At 36.9% G+C, this 24,068-nt stretch overlaps 1 protein-coding gene across 3 annotated transcripts in view; it reads left to right on the forward strand.

Moving 5' to 3' along the window:
* CASK (calcium/calmodulin dependent serine protein kinase) overlaps positions 1-24,068 on the forward strand; it is a 195,638-nt gene that overhangs the window by 66,352 nt on the left and 105,218 nt on the right. For all 3 annotated transcript variants that reach the window (XM_030450329.1, XM_030450337.1, XM_030450346.1), the window contains exons 3-5: positions 10,906-11,011; positions 19,211-19,288; positions 20,527-20,599. In XM_030450329.1, coding sequence (XP_030306189.1) covers positions 10,906-11,011; positions 19,211-19,288; positions 20,527-20,599 — 257 coding nt within the window. The remainder of the gene's footprint in view (positions 1-10,905; positions 11,012-19,210; positions 19,289-20,526; positions 20,600-24,068) is intronic.

Genomic DNA, 24,068 nt, shown 5'->3' on the forward strand with positions numbered 1-24,068 from the left:
CTAGTGGTATTTAATATAGACAGATATTTACTCTTTTTTCTTTTTAATCTTTTAACAAAAGAACCCTGGTAACTGTTTCTTTTAGTGCTCTTGTAAAGCTCTGTTTTGCACGAGAGGGTACAGATTATCATCAGTTATTCTGATTCTGTGGATTTATAAAATATGATAGTGAACATAAACTTCAACTATTCCATATGTATGCAAACTTATCGATGCTCTTGCACTTTTGAGATTGAAAAACATGCAGAATTTAAGAATTTTTAAGGCTTTGTTCTTACTCTAAGTGATCATAATTTCACATTTGGATACCAAGGAAAGAAAATGGATCTCATGCTAAGCATGTAGAAGTGAGATAGCACAGGTTTGTTGCTGGAACAAATTTGATCAAGCCTTTTAACACTGCAGAAGGTTTATTCAGTTCCAAGAGTGTTTCATATGCAAGTACTGTGAGTTTAAGTACTTAAACAATATTTGCTCTGTCAAGCAGGAGGAGCAATCAGTTATCCCCATCTGGTTTACTGCAAGATTTTATAGAGTGATGTCAGTCCCTTAAAATACACTGTGACAGTGAAGGAAATTACTGTACATTACTATGTGGTCGTTGCCATTGGTGTCACCTGGAATTTCAGTGGCAGTGGCAGTCTCTACCTCGCACTGGTGATGCTGTTTGTCCCAGAGTTCAGTGTGCTGTGAAGGAAGCTTCTGGTACTCAGGTGGTCTCAATGCAGCAGTATTGGATTATTTAGCCCTTCCTAGAATAGGAGACAAAGGGTGGTTTCTCCAGACTAGCTGAATCTGATACGATTAGATTTCCTTTCTGTCTTTCAGTTTCAGACATATTCCTGTAAAACTGGGATACGTATCAATGTCAGAAAGTTTATTTTCTTGTCAGTATGTTCAGGTAAAAGCTAGGCCACAGCTTCATTTCAAACTAAAAGAAAACTACAAATACTAGAGTTATCAGCAACTGAAATAACTTTTCTTTTTTCAGGATCATGTATTCTCTTTTTGATAAGTGTTTAGTTGCCTTCAAGGTCACTTACTTCATGTAATGTCACTCCATTTTAGTACATGACTGCTAAAAACTCCATTGAAGTCTGTTAAATAACCTGACCTGCCTAAGTGAATTTTGACGAAAATATTTAAGAGCTGTCAAAGTTTGGTGTCAATGAAACATTGGTGAATTTAACATAGATAATGATGTTTTTTAGTGCATACCGGGGTAAGCATTATTACCTCTATTACCCCAGCCAAGTGCTGAAGAGAATGTAGAAACACACAGATGCGTGCACACACACCCCTGCAGAAAAAAGAATATAACCAGAAACAAACAAAAAAAAACCCCAGAAAACAAAATCCCAACCCTGTATGATTCCCCTTGAGAAAGGAGAAATTCCAGCCAATTAGACTGAACTACTTGGAGGTTTTAACCTCCTAAAGCTTTTTGCTGGACTTCAAAGCCATAAACATGCTGCTCTGCTGCAGTTTGTGGATAAAACAAAGAACTCTGACTTATGTGAGCAACCCATGTTTAAATGTATTTTAGTGGAGGAATGCAGTTACCAATGTGTGTGCAGTGTGTAGTAGATTACTGGTGTAGTTATCTGTTCCGAATGGCTCATTAGGCGTAGAGGAGAGAAAGGTCTCTCGCACAATCTGGAGAAAAGGGTGCTTAGCTCTGGATGTACCTTAATTATTTTAGGGTGGCATACTTTTTTTTTTTAATCTTAAGTCTGGAATGTAATTATCATTTCATCAGATCAGTGGTATAAAACTGGCCAAATGTAAAGCTCTCTGCGGCTGAATGAATGCACCCGCCTTTTGTGTTCAGTTGCTTACTATGTACCAGATGAAAATAGGAGCTGTGTTGCCACCTAGTGAGAAATCTGTAGGTACGCATGTTTGCTTGGGTATACGTAAGAAATTAGAGAGGAAAAAACAGTAGGACCCGACTCATAAAATCGTATTTCAGTTTTAACTTGATTTTCAGTTAAATACACACAAGTATGAACATAGCATTTCCTGATAATATGGTGAAACCTAGTGTTCTTATTTTTCTGATTTTTTTTAGTCTTTGGGAGCACAGCAATTTTATAGACAGTTGTGATTTCACATATTGTCAAACTTTTTAAGCCAGCACTGCTGAGATGAGCAATGCTGCTGTAAGCTGGCCATTTGTTTCTATTGCTGGTCTAGCAACACTATTGTGCTAATAAGTGTGCAGATAGCCAGAACTAGTCTGGTTGAAAAATAGCTTGAAGGAGGAGAGGAAAAAATGTTGTTTGCAGTCAGATCGAATCCTTGATTCTGTTCATTGTATAGCTGCACAAGCAGTTGCACTAGCATCAAGTGAACAGATGGTGAAGAAGGGAAGCACTAATTGACAAAAAAGGGAGCAATTGCTGCTTTTAACAAGGATGCTAGCTTTAAGGTTTTATCTGTTAAGTTTTCACTACAAGAAAAAATTACCTCTAACTTTATGGAATTATGGTCTTACAGTTCTTTAAATGAAGAAGAGTCTGTAACCTTACAGCTGTGCCTTGTGCTACTTCTGTGCTCCACCCAGTGTGTAGCATTCTTTTACTAAATACACACCTTGTGTCAAACTGGTTTTCTGTTTCTGATTTCTGTTTTATAAAAAGAAGTTTCACAGCATATTTTGAGAGACTGGCTGCTGCACCTAGCCTTCCCATTCCCTCCGTTAAAGAGTTCATTGTTTCCCAATGTTTTTAAAGTTGTGGTTTGTAGTGTAACAACATGTGATTTATGGTAATTGGGAAGGTGTTGAGTTTCAGACTATTGTGTCATTCTGCATAATAAGTGGGAACAATGGAATTAATATTATATGGTTATTAGTAGCGAACCCACTTTCATAAGTTGATTGATTATAGACAGAGTCAATTACTATTTTCAATTTCCTTTAATTAATTATTGAAAACAGAGCAGTTTAATGAGAGAAGTGTTTCAGATTTTACAGCAGAAGTTCTGAAATGCCTTCAGCAGCAACTCCATTTCTGTTCAAAAGTCCAAGCTTGTCCTTATCCCTTTCAAATTAATTTGTGGAGTTCATAACACTTCAGTTTGTGAAACACTTTTGAAATTGATAATTTACAGTGGGAAGAATGATCAACATTGTTTTGAAATACAGATTGTGCCTCTCTAAAAAATAATCCAGGAAGTCTTGGTTGCACTTTTATGTGTTTCCCCTCTTTTTCTGTTCCCCTACTTCACCGAACTTGCTGTTAAGTATAAACCGAGAAGATGGAGAACATAGAAATTCTTTGATGAGAGATATGGGCTTATCCAGTATTTGCTCCTGATTGGGAAAGGTTATTTTTTCGATTGAGTGAGTGCTTTGTAAAAAGTTGCTTCGATTTATCATTTAATTAAATGAAATTAAATTATTTGGATTTAATTATCTACAATAGAGAGCAGTTAACATTCTTTCAGACATTCTTAAACATTTTTATTAGTCCAGGTTTAGTCATTACACCATCTTATTTTTTAAGCATTGCTTATTTATATGCTAATAAAAATGAGGAAATGAGTAAAAATTAAGGAGTGTTTCCTTTCACAGACACAACCATGCAAACCAACTTAACATGTCTGTCAGCTATGCGATTCTGGACAACTCAGGTGGATATTTTGAAAGTCATGAGAGGGAAGAAAAGGGAAGTGTTTTTTCACACCTAATTTTATCTTCTTCATAGCTGATGGAATATAAACTGAGGAAGGAAAATTGTCTTTTAAGTCCCCCAGGGCACCCAGCTCCAACTAAAAAGCCATCAGCATGTTTATTTCCAAAAACTGAGAAAGAATAGAGCAGAAAATGTTACTCAGAATTTAGCAAGCAGCTTTAAAGTCTTATTCTGTGAAACAGAGATTTCTATACCTTTCTGTATGGGGAGCTCAGAAATGGATTCTGGTTGTTGTGCATTAGCTCTAACTTCATTTTGTTTTTCTTTCTTCCTGTCACCATTTTTTCCCCAAATGCTACAGTAGCATTAAAGCAAAAGATACTGACTGGAGATGGATTATCTCACATTGTCATTGCAATTTTTTGTTACCTTGGTGTTTTTATCAAAGGCCAGACACAAGCTATATGCATTTGTTTGGGGATTTTTTGGTACTTTTTTTGGCATTTTAAGCATGTTTGTAAAGGTATGGATTGATTATCCAATAAAATATCTGATGATGACGGAGATACTTAGCAGGGAAAGGTGTGTGCTTTTGCTTCTATTTGTGTTTTGCAACATCCTAGAGAAGCTCCAAGTGCAGACTTTCAGGGTATTATATGCTTTTTCCTTCTATATCTGTTTCTTTTGTTTTAAGCAGCTTCTAGACTTGAGCTTGTTCACTGAGCCATTTCACACACTAAGACTGCACTACACTGAGCCAGTGGGGGAAAAAATGGATGTTTTTTTACTGAGTTACCACTGAAATGGTTTGGTGTGTGGTATGACAAGATCCAGGCTGCAGCAAAAGGAGAACAGAGGGTAAGAATGTGTGTGGGATGAAGGGAAAAACAGCCAGCAGTTAAATCAGCTTGGCTACCATGGAGCTTTAGCCACCCCAAAGTGTGTGGGAGGCAGGAAAGCTTCTACTCCTTGTTTGGGCAGAGTCATTAACTGGTCAGATGGATCTGTGTGATGAGGAGTTGATCACATACCCCAGGGAGGCAGGGAGTGTGTTTCTGATTAAGAGAAAGGGTAATAGTCTGTCATGGGGGGGGGGAAAAAAATAAAATCTTTGGGGCAGAAACATCACTGTGGTTCTGTAGCAGGACTTGCATTGCCATTGTCAGTATAGGATGTTTCCACCTCCAGCTGCCCATTCCTGTTGCAGTGTTTTGGTGTGCTGAGAGATTTTATTACTTCTTTGTTGTATTACTAGAATAATAAAGCCTAAAAGTGATTAGCACAGAGGAGCAAGAATGAGCAACAGGGGGACAGGGAAACTTTTTAAGTGTTGCCCTGAAAGTTCACCTGGTCTTGGAAGCATGACCTCAGTTACAGTATAATTGGTTAAACCATAGCTTACTGTGGTGCAGGATGTCCTGTGTGCTTCTTACATGCTGTCTTGAGACAGATGTCTGTAGCAGTGTGCTCAGCTTGTAGCTGAACTGCTTCAGAGCACCTCAGAGTGTGGTGTCTAGTGTACTCTTGGCTACTGGAAAATGTAAACTGGAAAATTACTGTGTGATAATGGGGCCCTGCAGAGGCAGCGTCTCTGGGAGGAGGCTCAGGGTCTGCCCTGTGCTGGACACAGCTGCTTCCAGGTGGCTCCAACAGACCAAAGCTGAAGTCATTGGCCATCTGTCTGCCACTTCTGTGAAAATATGTTTAAGGAAGTGCAGGAAATGCTGGAGCAAGGTGTAAGGAGTGTGGAACAGAAAAAGGCAATACCAAGACCAGGGAAGGAGAAGGTTGATCGTGGCAGAGCAGGTGTCCTCTACAGCTTGTGGAGGAACCATGCTGGAGCAGCAAAAAGGCACAAGAAGGATGAAGCAGCAGAGCAAAACCACTGTGTGACTGCAACCCCTTGACCACTTGAGAGTTTGAGGACAGAAGAGTCTGGAGTGAAGTTGAGCCTGGGAAAGGGAGGACAAAATTTGTTGGTTTAATGGTTGTCTTTCTGATTACCACTACCCAAATTACTAAGCATTTATTTTAATTGGGAATTAAGTCAACTTTGTCATGTAAGGCAATAGTACAATATAATAGTATCTGCTAAGCAATCTCCCCATCCCTGTCTCAACCCATGAGCTTTGTTCCTGTTCTTCATATTTCCTACTTCCTGTCCTGCTGAGAGGAGAGTAAATTAGAGTTTGACTGTGAATTTAGCAGCTAGCCAAGAATAATCCACAACATAAATAGCAATGTGTTTGTAGAGTGAAACAGTTGGTGCTGAGGGCTCAGTGCCTGCCTTAAACATGCTTCAGGGGCTTATTTTGATCTAGGACTAGTCTGTTGAAGACTCAAGTGCATCAGGCACCTTTCTTAAGCACATCGTTCAGTTTAGTTGTATCTGGAAGAATTCTGGTTTGAGTGGTCAGCAACATCTCCATGGTCTGCACCATGGCAGGTTTTGATTGATTCACAATCAAGTGAAAACAACATTGTTTGCCTTCTCGGACTTAGTACTACTACATGTATTCAAATTATAAAATAATAACATCCTCTCCGTACAATATATATAGAAGCATTTTAAGGAAGAAACTCACCATGGATGTAGATATTTCCTTTCAAAATACTGTCATACCAAGCTGGGGCTGGAGAGCTAATCCTTTAAAGGACTGAAGCTGGCAAATCAGAATGCTGTATGTTCAAAAATGACGTATGTCTTCTGTCTTGCTAAGACTTGATGCTGTCCTTCCCAAAAAAAGATGTGGCTGCTACAGTCTGTGAATGTCACTTCTAAGATATTTAAATGGAGCTATAATTCAGGCTGCCAGAGAGCATCCAATTCTTCTGTAGGATTCTATGAGCATACTTTCAAAATATATTTCAGTGTGTTTGAGATGTTTTTAAACCATGAGTATCAGATTTTGAAAGGAAATTATTTTTTTGCCAGAATTTTCAAAGATGCGTGGGATATTAGTTAACTCCCATGAAAATCTCAAGTGATGCTCATGTTTTATATTTTCTATCAAAGACTGACATATCTCTCTTTATGATTGCATAGACTACTTATCTTTTTAATGCTTCCATCAATTAATTTTCAGTGTCAGTATCCAAACATAAGGCTGCATTTTCTCAGTGTAGTAATTGTCACTGGGAATTCCCTTTTCAATCTTAAAACTTTTCTATTTGTTACAGAAGTCTGAACTTTCATGCCATATTAACAGCTTCAGTGAGTCTCCCTAATTAGCCATGTATAAAATGGAAACTTTAGTGTGTCTCCAGTTGCTAAAACCAAAAAAACCTTCAGAGTTTTGTGAACTGACTGAAAATCTGGAATGTTTATTAGAATGGTAGTGTAAAATGATGGCTTTTAAATGCTTCTCAAATTATGATATAAAGTATCAGACCGTGTGCTAAGCATGTTAAATGAAGCACCACATCTTTCTGCCTATTTCTGGTTATGTAACAATTACTTTAAATTGGTTGGTAGAGAAACTTTTAAAGCTTGTCCTATTGCTTTAGACCTTTACTGTTGTATTTATTATTGATGTTGTCATTAATGTTTAATTTTGAAAGAAATGCTGACAGAGAAGGCTTAAAGAATGGACAAGAAAATCATTTCTTCAGCCATATCAAAACAAGACGAATAGTTGAAAGGTTCAAAAAAGATTCAAATAAAAGTTAAATAGTCCATGAATTAAAATATGACAGTTTGTTTTAAATTTTAAGACCTTTTCTTGCCTTAGGGTTCATTGTTTTAGCTAAATTTTGTTTACTGGTGAAGGAGACTGTTCTAAATATGAGACACATAATTATTAGTAAATGGTGCATGTCACCTCCTGCTCTTTGAAGCTCTCTTTCTCCACTGGCAGATTCTAGAGTTGTCTTGAAGTTTGGGGTTTTTTTGGTATTTGTAATATGAAAAGCTTGTTTTGATACACAATACATGGGGTATAGCTAAAATACTTACCAGATGTTTAGAAAACTTAACTGATAAAAATGGGATTTTGCTTAGGAAATCTTCAGTCACCTGCTTGCAGCCAAACATCTGCTTGGGTTTGTGTTGTATTTGGAACTGGAAAAGTATCTGTTGGCACTTTGAATTTTAATTACCTCTTGAGGAGCATATGGAGCTGAAATTTAATTCAGCCTGGTAAAAGTATTTAGTAAAGGACTGAGTAGATGATCATCATTTTTTTATGTAGAAATAATGACATTTGTGTGCTGCCTCTGCCTTTTCTCTTGTCCCCCCTTTCACTTTTACTGGTCTTAAACCTGATGTATTTTGAACGTTTGCTCACAGTCCAAATGGACTGAAGAATTTGTAATCTCTTTTGCTCTGTGGCTTTGTTGAATCAGTGTGGTATGTACTCATCTGTCTCTTTATAGGTAGCTTTCTTCTACCTTAATAGCTCTACTGTTAAACAAGTCCCTGCTGCTCTGTTCTACTCTTAGCCCTGAGATCCCTTAGTCATACAAAATCTTGTTCTGTGACTTCTGTTCATTTCTTTGCCTGTTTGGTTATTTTATTTTCCACCGTCTGTTTCTCCTTTCTCTGCTGCTGATGCTCAGTCTGTGAGCAATTGTGTTCACTCACTCACTCACAAGTATTGTTCAGAGGAACAAGGTAAATGGCAGCGTAGATTTTCTTTCTCACAGCTCCTCTTCCTTTCAAAATATGAATAAACTCCACAAGAAATTAAAATAAAGAAAGAAATGAAAAATGAATTAAAATAAGCAACCAAACTAAACTGTTTTGAACACTGTTTTCACTTGTAAATAAAGTAGAACTTTCCTGTAGTTTCCAATTGGATTTTCAGTTTGCATTCCACCTAATATGAGATACCATGGTATCTCATACCAAGTGTAGCAGCATTGAAGTCATTATACAGTAAGAGAAAAAAGCACCCTAATTGCTGGAGATCGTGGTCATCCATAGAATCACCTGGTTTTCTGTTCTCTTGTTCTGTCCATCAGTCAGCTTACCTGTGATCCTGTTTAGGAAAGACTGTCCTTGAGTGAAAGACAAGGAGAACTTGTCACTTCCTAGGAGGTGGTAATCATTTAGTTTCAAATCAATGCCTAAGCGTGATGGAAGGGAACATTACAATATGGTTTTAGTAGATCCTCTGCATGAATGTGGTGTTAAAGCTGTATGTGAGTATTTTCAATAGTGAAAGACATATTGTTGTTTTCTTATGCAATAGAATTTCATCTCTTTATAAAGGACAAAATTTGCCTGAGTTTCTTTATCTAAATTTCTGCTGTATCAGTGAAAGACAATTATTTGCTTCTTTTTGCTGCTCTGTTTGCACTTTCTAAGATTACATTATATAATGGTTTCTTAAGCAGTTGCTCTGCTCATTTTGCTTTTAGATAATATTTGCAAGGATTTGGGAGGAAACGTGGAAGTGTAATAGGAAAGCTCTAATAAGGAAATTGTTCTTGGTTTAAAATTCAGTCATTTCCAAATTCTGAGCATTTCTTCTTCTGAATTTATAGATGACTAAAAGATCAAAAGTCTAGTATACATCTGAATAACCTGTTAAATGCTTCGCATGGAAGGATATTAACCTCACCGGTTGTGTTTTTGAGTATTATTGATTATTCTTAGAAATATAATAGGGCTCAAATGAAAATAATGCATTTCAGATTTCTTTCCACTATAGCATGACAATACAATAAGCATTCTCAAACCTACAAACTGTGTTTATACATTTTCCGACAAATATAAATGTAGGTCATTCGTGAACAATGGTATGGAAAATGTCTGTTTCAGAATACAGACTGGTATTTTCCTCTCCTCAAATTATCACCAGAGTGATTAATTCAGGATTGGTTTATTTTTCTAAAACATGTGTGGTAAGTTAAAAGGAAAAAAAAATTAAAGGGTGATTAAATAACAAAAATACCAAATAGTTTCAACAAAGAAGAAAGAAAATTAATTCAGTACAGTTTGGGTTTGGGCATTTCTATACAAGCAAAGGATATATTTGTGATCAGGAAAACTAAAAATGTTGTTTGTGTAAAAAGAAAATCTCTCAAGCTTAGAGAAGTGTCAGAGTGGTTTTTGGTCTTGCTTTATTAACAAATTTTTCTGCTTTTTTCCTCCCTCATCTTTAGAACAGAGATGCAATTTTAAGTTGTAAACTGCAAGAAATTCCAACATGAGAAAAATCTTATTTATGGATGAGGGTTTTGATCAGATATACCAGTATAGGTTTCCTGGACAGCTTGTAGAGGCTCCATTCCTGCAGATATTCAAAACCAAACTGATTGCGGTCCTGGGAAACCTCTGCTTTGAGCAGAGGGATCAGACTAGAGACCTCCAGATTTTAATAATTCTGTAGCCTGATAAAAGAGCCTGTCTTCTGGTTTTGGAGATAATTTCACAGTGATGTTGGCTATTAAAGATGAAAATACCTGGAGTACTGTGTCCAGTTCTGGAGCCCCCAGAAGAAGGGGCCAGCCAGCACAAGAAGGACATGGAGCTGTTGGAACTGAGTCCAAAGGGGGGCTAAGAAGATGACCAGAGGGCTGAAGCTCTTCTCCAATGAGGACAGGCTGAGACAGTTTGGGTTGTTCAGCCTGGAGAAGGCTCTGAGGAGACCTTATAGTGGCCTTCCAGTATCTAAAGGGGGCCTATAGGAAAGCTGGAGAGGGACGTTTTACAAGGGCATGAAGTGATAGGACACAGGGTAATGATTTCAGCCTGGAAGAGGGTAGATTTAGGTTAGACATTACAAAGAAATTCTTCACTGTGAGGGTGGTGACACAAAGGAACAGGTTGCCCAAGGAAGTTGTGGCTTCTCCCTCCCTGGCAGTGTCCAAGGTCTGGTTCCAAGGGGCTTTGAGCAACCTGGTCTAGTGGGAGGTATCCCTGCCCATGAAGGGGATTTAGAACTAAATGATTTTTAAGGTCACTTCCAATCGAAACCAATCTGTGAAAATCTTGGTGTAGTCTGCAAATGTGCATTTAAGAACTTACTACTGTACAGTTCTTCAGATTACAACCAAAGAAATCTTATCAGTTGGTCAAATCAAGAAAGCCAGTTAAGTTCGTGTGTGTTTTGAGATCTATGTGAGGTTTTTAACTTCACACCGAAGTTTTGAAGGATAATAATTAAATGGCATCTCATTAGTATTCATAAAGCTTGAAGAATTTATTAGAAATTTCAGCTGTGTACATGTTCCCAAACGTTATGTTCTAATTGTTTTCAGTTTTTGTTTTGTTCATTAGCTTGATTATATAGCTAATGCTCTACCTTCTTGTGTTTCACAGATCTGAAGAGGGAAGCCAGTATTTGTCACATGCTGAAGCATCCTCATATTGTTGAACTATTGGAGACATACAGCTCAGATGGAATGCTTTATATGGTATTTGAGTTGTAAGTTGCTCTCTTTGATTTTACCTTTCTTTGCTGTTATTTGCTAAATAAAATCCTAACAGTATGTCTGCTTCAGCCTGCATGTTTTGTAGCTCAGAAGTCATGAGTGCTATGAAAATGTTTATTTCTGGCAAGTACAGGTTGTCCCAAACAAAACTTGTTGTTACATTGGGTAGGTGGCTGACATCAGGCTGGTGCTTTATAGTATGCTTTAAAAAGGCAAACATGTTCATTTATGGCTGCTGAGTCCCTGACAGGGTACATGAGAACAAGTTAAAAACCTGCTGATATTTGGCATCTTTGAGTAACTGATGGTAGTCTGTACCCATAGTGAAGCTTTGTTTTCCAGACTATTATTCTTTTAGCACTGCTTTTCCCATTTTAGAAAAGAAAGTAAAGCTTATTGGAGTATTTTAAGTATTCTTGCAAAACCCCTTACCTTTTCCTATAATATTAAAAGTGGTATTTGTCTAAAGCATACGTTTTGAAAGCTTGAATACAAGAGTTTATTTACTATTGGCATAGGAAAGGGTGAACAAAGCATGACTCTTCAGCACTGTAGAGACATTTTAGTCAGCACTTGCAACATTCTTATTCTTTCAGGGAAACTTACTGTCCTTCTTGAGTTAGGTTTTAGCCCCTATGAAGACAGGGTGGAGAAGTTGGGGTTGTTCAGCCTGGAGAAGAGGAGGCTCTGAGGTGACCTTATAGCAACCTTCCAGTATCTGAAGGGGGCCTACAAGAAAGAGGGGGGATTTAGGTTAAACAATAGAAAGATATTCTTTAATTTAAAGATGGTGAGACACTAGAATAGGCTGACCAAAGAAGTTGTGGCTGTCCCCTCCCTGGCAGTGTTCAAGGCCAGGTTGGATGGGGCTGTGAGCAACCTGGTCTGGTGGGAGGCGTCCCTGCCCATGCAGGGGGCTTGGAACTGGGTGATCTTTAAGGTCCCTTCCAACCCTACCTACTCCATAATTTTGTGATTCTAATTTGGAGGGAAAAAACAGACATGCAGAATGCTAATTTTTTCATCTTCTGTATTCTGTTTTCCTTCTCTACTCTGTACCTATGAACTCTTTTTTGTTCCCCGTATATGCTTTCCTAGTGTTTGGGCATATGTGTTTGTTTTCTGATGCATTTGGCCAGCTTATGTTGGGCCAAGCTTCATCGTGCCAGTGTATTAGGTCAAATTGGTACGTCCGTTTGAGCCAACAATTTGTCTTGAGATACATACTTAAGAATAATTCTTACATGTTAGTTTTACCATTGGGGTAGAGAAAAAGTTAGGTGCCAACAGAAAAGAAAAAAAAAATTAAAGCTGAAAACTGTTGCTTGGAAGTCTTCTGGTCTTCTGCCTTTTTTCAGGTGAGATTGTATACTTATGAATATGTGAAATAATTGTTTTATGCTTTCCTATCTCTAAGTTTTGATTCAGTACTGACATTGGTTTTTATTTTGTAAACCCCAAAGCATGGAATAAGGGAGTTTTATTAACCTATTATGAAATAATTATGTAGACCCTGGGGAGACATACTGTGGTAATTAACAAGATTTTGAAATGGAAAAAAGGTAGCTCAGGAACATGAGACAAAAGCAGTAATTATTTTTTTAATGGCAAGCCTGTTATCATTTATGTTTATATACATAAAAAACAAGTCTGAAAATTAGGATTACTACATAAATACTGTACCTGACTTCAGGCCACATGAAAGAAGATGAGGCCAAATTATTTGAAGGATAATAATACTGTACCATCTCATCTCCTTGTCTCTCCTGTGCACAAAAAGGCATTGCTCTTTTGCAAGAGTGATAGAAAACAAGACAGCAGAACACCTATGCTCAAAGTGGAGCAGCGAACAGGAGAGTTGAGGACAGAGTGTGTTATGCTGGAGGGGATGTTTTGCTAAAGTGATTCAACAGAAGACTGATGTTTGCTCTGGAGTAAGACTGCATTGTCTCAGTTTGATTGAGTTTGTAGCATAATAAGTAATAGTGATCATAATAAGAAACTTGAAGTTAGTGGAAAAGTACCTATGAATTTGTAGGTAACTTTCTCTTGTATTTCTTTCTATTCATTATGCTATTATAACAAACAATGTTTTTGCATCTAAGTTCTGTCTGCAGTAATAAAATATATTTTTTTAGATCTATTTATTCTGAAATGACAGAAGAGGGGAAGACAAAACAGATCCACAGAGGAGAGAGAAGCTAAACTTGTGATGATATATCTGTGTATTGGCAGGAGCTTTGTATGAAAATAAATACAGATCCAGCACATGAAATGCACAACATAACCAGACCTAACTTTGTGCTGTCAGTTGCACATAAATGATACCTAAGTCAGCTGCTTTTTCATAGGCTATGAGCTACATTGAGCAGCTGCTGAAATAATCCTGAATATTTTAGCAAGTCTACTGTTACAAAAAAATGCAGGTTAAATAAACAACTGTAGCATATATCTGTCACTGTTTAACACTGGCTCGGCAATTAAACTGAGTGACAGATGCTCTCTATTAATCTCTCTCTCCTCCCTGATGAAGAAAGGAGAGAGAATAAGGGAGAGAGAATTATGGGTTGGAAACTAAACTACACAACTTTAATGAAACAGTAATGATAAATAGGAAAAATTATTAAATATATACAAATATACAGGAAAATGGATACCACGTTCCTTCCCTCCTTTTCCCCCAATAACTCTCACGTCACCACCGAGGCTGCAGGGCAGCCCTGGGAAAGTCCAGGCTGGACTCCTGGAGTCAGCAGCAGTTGGGAGCTGGAGGCAGGAGCACACAGATATGGGCTGGCACGGATCAGGACCACAGGCAGAGGAATGGACGAAATCCTTCCAGGATGCCGAAGGAAACAGGGAACGGGTGAAGGAAGGGAAGCAGGAAGGGCAGGAGGCCAGAAGCTGGAAGCATGGCTTGGCCCTCGTGATGCCTCAAATTTATACCGAGTATGACGTTTATGGAATGGAATACTCTGTTTGGTTAATTCTGGCATTTATCTTGTGCGTTCCTCCCCAAAGGAGGGCTCAGGTGGGACCTCTTTATCCTCCTGGAGGGTAAAATGTTCCTCAGAGCTGAGCAGTGTCCTTGGCTCTGCACACCAGTCTCTAGCAGTAACTATAAACATCGAGTGTTATCAGTCCTAGAAGCAGACACTGTCTGAGAAACTTGCTCTTAATTTCAGCAAGTGCAATTACTTACAAGAGACTTAGCTGAAAGCAAAAGTACAAGACAGAAAATCACCTTTATCCTGGCCCAAACCAGGACAAGAGATTGTACCACTCAGGAAAAACAATACAGTCTGTGCCCAATTTTGAAAGCTTCTGTTAATGTAAACATTAAAAAAAATTAAGTCATAATTCATTGAAGTAGTGATTAACATGGACAGTAGCAATGAAGTTTAATACCAATAAAGTAGCTGTGTTTTAACAACTATGCACAAATTCAATCTCTCTTTAGAATGGGGTCATCATGTCACCTTACCAGTAGGCCACCATTAAGCATTGCTGTAATAAACCGCATAGAAGCAGTTGGCCATAACAGATTAAGGTCCTTTGTAGAGTAAGAAGTAGATTCTGTCCCAGAAAGTCTTATTCTTGAAGTAAAATTATTTTAAAAGTATTTAGATGTTACTGTGTCATAGATAAATCTATGTGCCTGTGCCACTTACACACTCCCCAACTGCTCCCCAAAAGAGTAATGGGCTTGTTCCACTGATGGCAGAGATCCCTTGGAGGCTCCAGAGAGACCTTACATCTGAGATAAGGCCAGCTCTAGGCTTTATCATACAGCTGCCATTTTCTTTCCCATTCCATGGTGTTAATTTGCTAACAGCTGCATATAGAGTCATCCATCATTAATCTCAACTTTACTGTGACCTTTTACCTAATGCAAGCCTGTAGTCAATATATATCAACTGGTATATTTTACAGTGTCAAAGCAGATGAAAGCAATCTTCTTTTTTTTAGAAGTCTGTGCTTTGCAAAGAATAAATAATATGCAAAACTCTCTTGCTGTATAAAAATCCATTTATGAAATGGGGTGAAACCTTTCTTTCATATTTGGTCAATAATGAGCTATTTTAGACAGTGCTGTCTGTGTCACATTATGTTTGCTTGGTAGTGTATGCATGGGGTGGGGAGAATACTCGTTTTACATAGTATTCTATGTAAATAGAATAGAATTCTATGTAAATAGAAATAGAATGCTGTCTTTTCCTTTATTGCTTTTTTTTTTTTTTTTAACTAATGACCATTGGTACTTACCAATGAGAGTACTTTGAGAAAGGTCAGCTACTTGAAAAATTTTAAAACAAAGCAAATGTTCCATTTGAAATGTCTGAAATCTACATTTAAGACTTAGAGTACATTATATGAGGTTTATTCTCAGTATAATCAAAGTGTATGAACTGAGAGTACTTTGCTGAAGAGCTCAGATACAGAAGTAGTGAGTGAATACCTTAATAAATGGTCATTTGCAGAATATTATCTCACGACTATACATAGGTGGATTTGCTTTTCTTAGTGAATTCCATGAGAGATTTATGTCTTAGAATTGTAGACTTAGCTCATTTAGATATAATTAATCATTTTATAGTTTTATTTTTAAATGTCATCTCACCTGTAGCCTGTCATCTTTTTATATGGCTTTATATGACTTTTGTTCTTTTTTTTTTTAATGCATTATCGAGTCTTAAATGTTAAATTTGAAAAGCAAAATCAAAATAAACTAAAATCAGTATTTTTCATACAAAAGCTGGATGCTGAGATTACTTGAGGAAATTCTTTCAGATGCTTTTAAGTGTAAAGTTTGATCAGAGTTTCAAAATACCCAGCAAAAGAAGGAAGTACTAAATTTATTTTTAAAAGCTTGCAGTTCACTTAGAAAAGTCATTAAATTTGAATCCTAGAATGTTAAATCCCTCTTCAGGGTTGGTTTAGCTGGCATTTTCATAGTAAATACCATAAACTGTCTCAGGCAGTTTATGTATCTTCCATGAGTGCCCTCTACTGGCATCAGGGGATTCTGTCTCAGATTAGGGTTGTGCTACAGTTTTAGCAAGTTTTATTGCAGTTTACTCACACATCTTCTACATGTGTGTATAAATATATGTTTGTTTATTTCATTAAATTTTATATTATTTTTTAAATTATTATTTTACGTTTTTCACATGCCTAATGCTTGATAGTCCTTAAAAAACCTTGAGACTTCCCAACCTTCCATTTCATCAGTATCTGAAAACTTTAATGCTTTTACATCACATAAGCCACTCAGTTTCTGCAAAGTCATCTTTTAAGTCGTTGTGATAGTGTTGAGTTTTAAGTCTGTTAGTGCACTGAATTTTCTGGGGCTTCTTATAACTGAGACTGTGACTCTTGGTTTTGCAACTTCAGCTGATAAAATTCAACACCATTGAAGTAAATACAAGCCCTATTTTTGCAAGAAGAAAAAGCAACTTTTAAAATAAGATTTTACCTTGAAAAAGTGTAGTCATTTGAAGTGACCCGATGCATATTTTTCCTTTTGGGGATCAACAGAGTTCATTCTAATGGAATAAAGCTTTTCAACATCACCACTTCCTGTGTGTAGCAATTTTTTAAATCAACATAATTTAATTAATTGAAAAGTATTTGAAAACTAATTCAAATTGCCACCCACTGTTACAAAATTTAATGAAAAATGTTCATATGTATAAGTGGGAGATTGAAATATGTTAAAGACTATTCTAATTACCGAAATCTTCTTTAATGGAAAAGTTATTGTGAAGGAATGACAACATTCCTTCAGTGGCTCAGTGTCTCAGCAACTATTGATACTGCTAAAAATCTTGAAAGCCTCTGTTCATCTGTAGTTCATAGCAAGGCAAAGGGAAATTGATCCTCTGAAGTGTTCTTCTGCTTCATGAGAATGACACCTCCTAATTTTGGTTAGTTAATCATACACTTTGTATGTTCTATGGTCCTTGATGCTCCTCAGATTTCAGTTTTGTTTCCCATCTAGCTGAAATAAATTTTTGGAAGAAAGCTGTGAGAGACTGACATGAGGGTCTTTTCCCAGTGAGCCACCTAAATCCAGATTTGTGCTTTTATGCCAATCTTATTGAATGTGACCCTGTTGCTGCTGTACAGTACTATGTATAGTGTAGCACAGTATATTCTCTGAATCTTATTTAGATATGTATACAGATTAGATGTATGGAATTGAGCAAGACAGAAAAACTACTGGAAAAAAATACAGAGGGTTCTGTTGATGCAGAGGTGAGCAGTCATGATTTGGCAGTACAGGTTTCTGATTTGTGGGGTTTGTTAAACCCAAAGATGGTACCAGGTGCTGGCCAAGAAATTTGTTTTCCACCTTAGGCAGGTGAACAGACATTTCATTTGGTAATCAGTCTCTCATAGTTGTCAATGCTCTAAGCACATGATAATGTGTTTTGAATGGGGATAACTTTGGGATTTATTTGGGAACTGCTTCTGCACGTTGCTTGAGACCCCCTAAGATTGCAATGCAGTTGTGTAACAAGGGAAAAGATTGTATGCAGACATTCTGGTCAGTTTAACAAAACAGCCCTGATAATGTTGGCTTTCTAACATGTGAACTCTGCTTGTCTTTTGCCCCTTGAGTCTTTGATGGAGAGAAAAATGGGAAGTTGTGAAGGTTGAAAATTCCATGTTACAATCAACATTTTTGCAAATGACTTAAGCATGAATTACAATATGTGGTTTTATTGTTCCTGTTACAATTCTCTCCTTGCCTCATCTAGCAATTAACAGCTTTAGATACAATCTGCCTTATTTTATTTACAGACGAAAGAAAGGAGGGTTGTTATGCCACACCAATTTGTTTTGGTTTTAGATAAATGGTAGTCCAATTTCATAGAATCATAGAATTGGCTGGGTTGGAAGAGACCTCTGAGATCATCAAGTCCAACCCTTGATCCACTACCGCTGCAGTTACCAGACCATGGCACTGAGTGCCACATCCAGTCTCTTTTTAAATATCTCCAGGGATGGAGAATCCACTACTTCCCAGGGCAGCCCATTCCAATGCTTGATCACCCTCTCCGTAAAGAAATTCTTTCTAATATCTAACCTAAACTTCCCCTGGCACAACTTAAGACCATGCCCTCTTGTCTTGTTGAAAGTCATCTGGCAAAAGAGACCAACCCCCACCTGGCTACACCCTCCTTTCAGGGAGTTGTAGAGAGTGATGAGGTCTCCCCTGAGCCTCCTCTTCTTTAGGCTGAACACCCCCAGCTCCCTCAGCCTCTCCTCATAGGATCTGTGCTCGAGTCCCTTCACCAGCCTGGTTGCCCTCCTTTGGACCTGCTCCAGCACCTCAATCTCCTTCCTGAACTGAGGGGCCCAGAACTGGACACAGTACTCAAGGTGTGGCCTCACCAGCGCTGAGTACAGGGGCAGAATCACTTCCTTGGACCTGCTGGTGACGCTGTTTCTGATAGAGGCCAGGATGCCATTGGCCTTCTTGGCTACCTGGGCACACTGCTGGCTCATGTTCAGCTTCCTGTCAATCCAGACTCCCGGGTCCCTTTCTGCCTAAGGAATGTTAATATACATTTATCTAGAATCGTACTTATTATTGTGGCAAGTTGTCAGAAAGACTACAGACAATTAAGGATAAAAAGAATAAAGTATGAAGCCTCAGACCTAGTGACAGTGTACACTGTACTGGCATTGTTTTCAGGTGCCTTCAGTGAGGCTATGAGGTGTGAAATTTCTTCTGTGCTCCTTATAAGAATGCTAACTGGAAAGACTATACTACATTTCTAGAGTATTTTTCAAAGTCTTCACCTAAAATTTGGTTTGAGTAAGATTTTTGTATGACTACAGTCTTTTATTTACAGGATTGCATTTGGAATGCTTTTTTGAGAACATATTTAACACAGTATCATGTATTAGCTGTTAATTTGCGGAGCCTTCTTTTACAGGGCATTGATTTTCTGCTGTCATTTTTGTTTAATGAGCAGTTTAAGTAATAAAAGAGATGTTTGGCTTTGCTGATGTTTTGAGAGAACTGTTATATGACCTGAGGGGCACAAAATGTTTAACCTGTGGCAAGTATTTTATGTAAGATTTATATAAGTGGAATAAACAGTTGGGGTTTTTTAGCTCTTTTGTGTAATTGATAGTGTTTGTCTGTCTTAAACATTTTTCCCTCTTTTTACCTGCAGCATGGATGGAGCAGATCTGTGTTTTGAAATTGTGAAGAGAGCAGATGCTGGATTTGTGTACAGTGAGGCTGTAGCCAGGCATGTATTATAATTTTACTTAATTCCACATGATAAACAAAAAAGAATGGAATATACTGTTGCACACTCAGGTTATTAAAAGTTGGAATAATATAAATAATATTATTTCCACAGTGTGAATGTTTATTATAATAATTACCAAAGTAGAACTTTGGAGCATTTTGTCACTAAGAAGTTGTATTAATTGGATGAGATGATTGACTAAAATAATATTTCACATCCAATACTTAATTCTTGGTTTTTTATGGAGCTTTCATGCAATGGCATTAGGTGACTTCCCTGACAGGTGTTTTATTGGTCATTCTAGAGTCTTTTTTTTTGTCTTTTTTTTTAATGTCTCTTTATATATTATCACTAAACTTTTCATTTCTGAGGTAAAATAAGGTCAAAGAGTCCATGTAATTCCAGAAAGACAACAAAATCCAGTGTCCTAGTGGCATGATAATTGAGCTCAAAGCCCATGGGAGCCTGTGTTTACTTTTCTCAACACTGCAGAATTTTCTACTATCATAGCAGCTGGGTTGCAAGAGGCATCAGGAGGTCTCTATTTCCACCTCCCGCTCAAGGCAGGGTGAACATTACATTTAGATCATTTTGCTTGAAGCTTTGTCCTGCAGATTCTAGAAGATCTCCAAGGATAGAGATTCCACAGCCTCACTGGGCAACTTGATTCATTGTGTAATTATGTTAATGAAGAAAAATATTTCCCTATTATCACCTGAAACCTCCAGAGGACATGGAATGCCTCCCTTAACCCATCAATAATGTCCTACCTCATGCAGCCCAGGATGCTGTTGGCTTTCTTGACTTTCTAGTATGGTCAGTAATCTTTTAGAGAATCCTTTGGATGCGGGAGAAAAAAAAATCAGTCTTATATCTGCATCAAGCAAGCCGAGATCTTGGTTCTATCCCTTTCTAGGTAAATCAAGCAGTGATACTAATTTTTTTTCCTCACTGTTTTTGGTTATTAAAAAAAAACTTGAAGGGTCCTGACTCACCTGTCATATGAAGCAGAATTTGAAACCTTAACAAAATGGAAAATGCAAGAATTTTATTTATAATTTTTCTTTAGTTCAATTGGAATAATCCTCCAACCTTAGATTTTATTTTTCACTATGATAAACACAAAGTCCATTCTACTGAATTCTGTATTTTTAAGGTTAAGTTGGTTGATTAGTTTCATATGTATAGCAACTTCTCCTGTGAGTTTGTCATGTATGTTGTCTTTTTTTTTTCAGTCATTACATGAGACAGATACTGGAAGCTCTACGATACTGTCATGATAATAATATAATTCACAGGGATGTGAAGGTAAGAGGTTTTAGTTCTCTTTTTCTTCACCACAGTAATACAAACTACTGAATGTTGATCTCTGTAATTTAGAGGAAGAGGGAAGCTATAGAAAAGGAAACTAGGTTTGCTGAGTGTATGCTTATTCTTATGTAGGATTAGCTTATGTAAGATTAAAGCCCATTTCTAATTCCATCAATATAGTACATTTAGGAGGTTTTTATTCACAGATTACATATGTTTTTGATTGTAGTCAGTATAATTTCTACTTTTGGAATATTCATATTAAATCTGCTTGCATTTTTTTTCTTGTTAGGAAGTTAATATAAGTTAGTTGTGTAAATTAAAAATCATAGGTTCATTTTGACAGCATAATGACACTCTTCATCCAAACTCAGATTTCAGAGCATGCTTAAATGCTACAATATTGGTGGTATTATCTACTTTTTGCAAGACTTAAAAATCTCTAATACAAACAAATTTGAGAGAAGCAATACAGGGCTTAAGAACAGCGTATATGCTTACTCTTTCTGATCTGGTGAATTTCATCCTGTTTCTGTGGGTATTCATGCAACTAGTGTATCCCAAAGTACTGCCATGTAAGCATTTGGGAGTTTTAACCTTAGTGGGTTTGATACTTTTCCATTTGAATTTATATATTTTCTATGTCATTCTCATAGGTAGTTACTCCCACTTCTCTAAGAGTCTGCTTTTAGAGAGGGAGGGAGTTACTGTAGGAATTAATTAAAATTCTAATGAGCTCTGACGATGCAGTTGGAGAAATGAAATTTGGGTTTTAGTGCATAGAATTGTGTAGAGAAGACTGAAAGACAGTGAGATGTTTCAGATTACTGCAAGTGATGTGTAGAAGAAGGGGGTACAGACACATTTGGTTTTGCTTACACAGGCATTGCACACATTTTCCAATTTTTGTTCCTTTCCTTTCAAAAATCAAAAATGTTATTCCATGCAATCAGCTGGTTTTTTCATTTTTTTTCTTTTAAAAGTAATTTCTTACAGTAAATTCTAAAAATTACCTCTAACTTACAGAATGTCTCATTTTGTTCTGTCATGAAGGTTTTAGATCCTTTTGATTGTTCATTTTTGGTACAACATGAGAATTTCAGAATTTACATCTTTATGTTGCTGTATCTTCCTGAAAGCTGCACCATGTTCTTTAGCAAAAAAAAAAAATTCAGTTTCAAGAACTTCTGAGGGACAGCCATTTTGCTAGTCTAAAATGGGAATTTATTTTGCAGCTTATCCAGTCTCTGAAAAGTACTGTTTTTATTAAATACCATCCTTAGAAATAAACCTGTTCAATTGCATGAACAAGTAAGAATTCTTAATGTATCTGTCCAAGGTAGTGTAAACCAAAACATGATTTCATTTTGACAAAAACAGGGCAGGAATATAACTATAGGGTTTGGGTTTCGTACATACTAAGCTAACTGCAGTATCCCAGCTGTAGATGTCACTGTAGACATTGTTTTGAAATGAAGTAGACTAAATGACCAATTTCCAAATTATCAGAATGGATGAAAGTGCATAAATAAAAATCTGTGATATTTATATAGTCAAAATACATTTTTTCTCTTCTTAAGCTTCCTTTGTATGTTGTTTCTCATTACAAAATCTTTGATCATTATCTAGTGCTCAGGAAAAGCTGCACCTTTGTAGTCCCTGTAAGGATTAGGTGTCTTTTCAACACTTCTATGCTGCCTTGTTTCTTGACTTATTAGGGAGACTTAGACAGGAATAAATCAGTTTGCTGTAGTCTGGTGCCAGAAACTTCACATGACTTCTCTAAATGACAAGATCTACTAATGCTTCCTGAGCACCATGACTGCAGGCTATGATGAACTCCTGTATGCCCCAGAGTCACCCCTGATGACAGAATCAAAACCTTAAAACTTTCACAAAATGGCCTGTAGTTGTCTTAATTTCCTTCAATGCTCTGTGAGCCCAGATGCTTCTTCAGTCTCTGTATCATTTGACTCCCTTCAAAATTGCTTGAAGGCCTTATCATCAGTGACATTTGTATTTTTGCTTCACCTTCAGTTCGTGTGGTCTGGCATTCATTCACTGCTTGGAAATTGGTTTGTATGATCAGGAACGTAGAAAATGCTAATGCAGAAAGGTGGAAAATTCGAGCCAACACATCAGAAATGTGAACATCAAAAACTGTTTATCTTACCACAGGATTTATTCCTGTTCTGCTAAACTAGTGATACAGGACTCAGCCATTCCTTGTATTGTTTCAGAACCTTGCTATGTCAGGAAATATCCAGAAGGTGGCTACTGGAAGTAGAAACATTGAAATGGGGTCTTTTCCAATACAGAATGTTATTACACAGTAGTTCATATACAGAGTTATCTTCATAAAAGAGAACAGAAAAGGGAAGTGGGAGTTATGTGGGTCTGAAATGAGATGCTTGTCTTTTTCCATAAAATCCTTGCTAGAGTGTGTTTACTGTTTGTCACTGAAGCCTGCTCCTTTTCCTTGAGCTGTCTTAGACAATAATGACAGTATTTTGTCAATATAGTAATTAAAAAGTAGTGAGTAGGAGAGCACCTTTAAAACACAACAAACAAATAGGAAAAAAATTGCTTCTCTTTCTTCCAGATTTCCACTCCTCTATATTCCGTCCTGCAAAATATTGTTTTCTCTTACTTTACCTTCAGGAATAAGAAAGAAACAAAATGGGTTAAATCTGTATTAAAGCAGTTTTGTTTCTAACAAAAATAAAACTAAAGATAGTTCCCATGTATATGACAACACATTATTTACAGACAATAATTCCATGCCCTGACATTTGAAGGAACTAAAATCAAGTCACCAAAATGTGCTCTATAGCTATAATTTTTTTTTCAAGAAAAATAAAAATCAGTTGTATGCTTCTCCAACTCTTTGCATCAGCAAAGGCTACCACTGATCATTGAATTTCCTTGAGTTCTGTGCTACAGAATTATTTTAACAATTATGATTTTAAAAACTGAATGTGGTGTTTTGTTATAAATGTCCCTGTGAAAGTTGATGTGGTTTAGAGTACCGAAAGCTGCATTGTGCATTTAGCAGTCACATTTGGTCAGCATTCGGTATTTTGAGTTGTTATATTCTTAGTATGTGGAAAAAGTTTCTATATCTTACCTTGACATTTTCACTGGGTTATCTGTTAGTAAAGCTATAGATCTAGCAGTGATCTTGGTTGAGGACTTCTGTGCTATTTACTGGAAGTAGAATGTGATTCTTTTTTATTGCAAAATTTTTCACCTATTCATGTTTGTAATAACTTCAACTATGTGTTTTTAATCAGTAAATCATCAAGAGGCTTTACAGTCTTCAGTTAGCCTATATTGTGATGCTTATGCTTATTATTTTATATAGAAAGAATCTTGTATAATCTTGCAGAAATCTTGTTATAAAAATACCTTTTAATATAACAGTAATTTTATCCCATCAAGAGCTTTAGTTCCTGGGATCTCATCC

Source organism: Calypte anna, chromosome 1 (genome assembly GCF_003957555.1).
Source record: "Calypte anna isolate BGI_N300 chromosome 1, bCalAnn1_v1.p, whole genome shotgun sequence".
Lineage (NCBI taxonomy): Eukaryota > Metazoa > Chordata > Aves > Apodiformes > Trochilidae > Calypte > Calypte anna.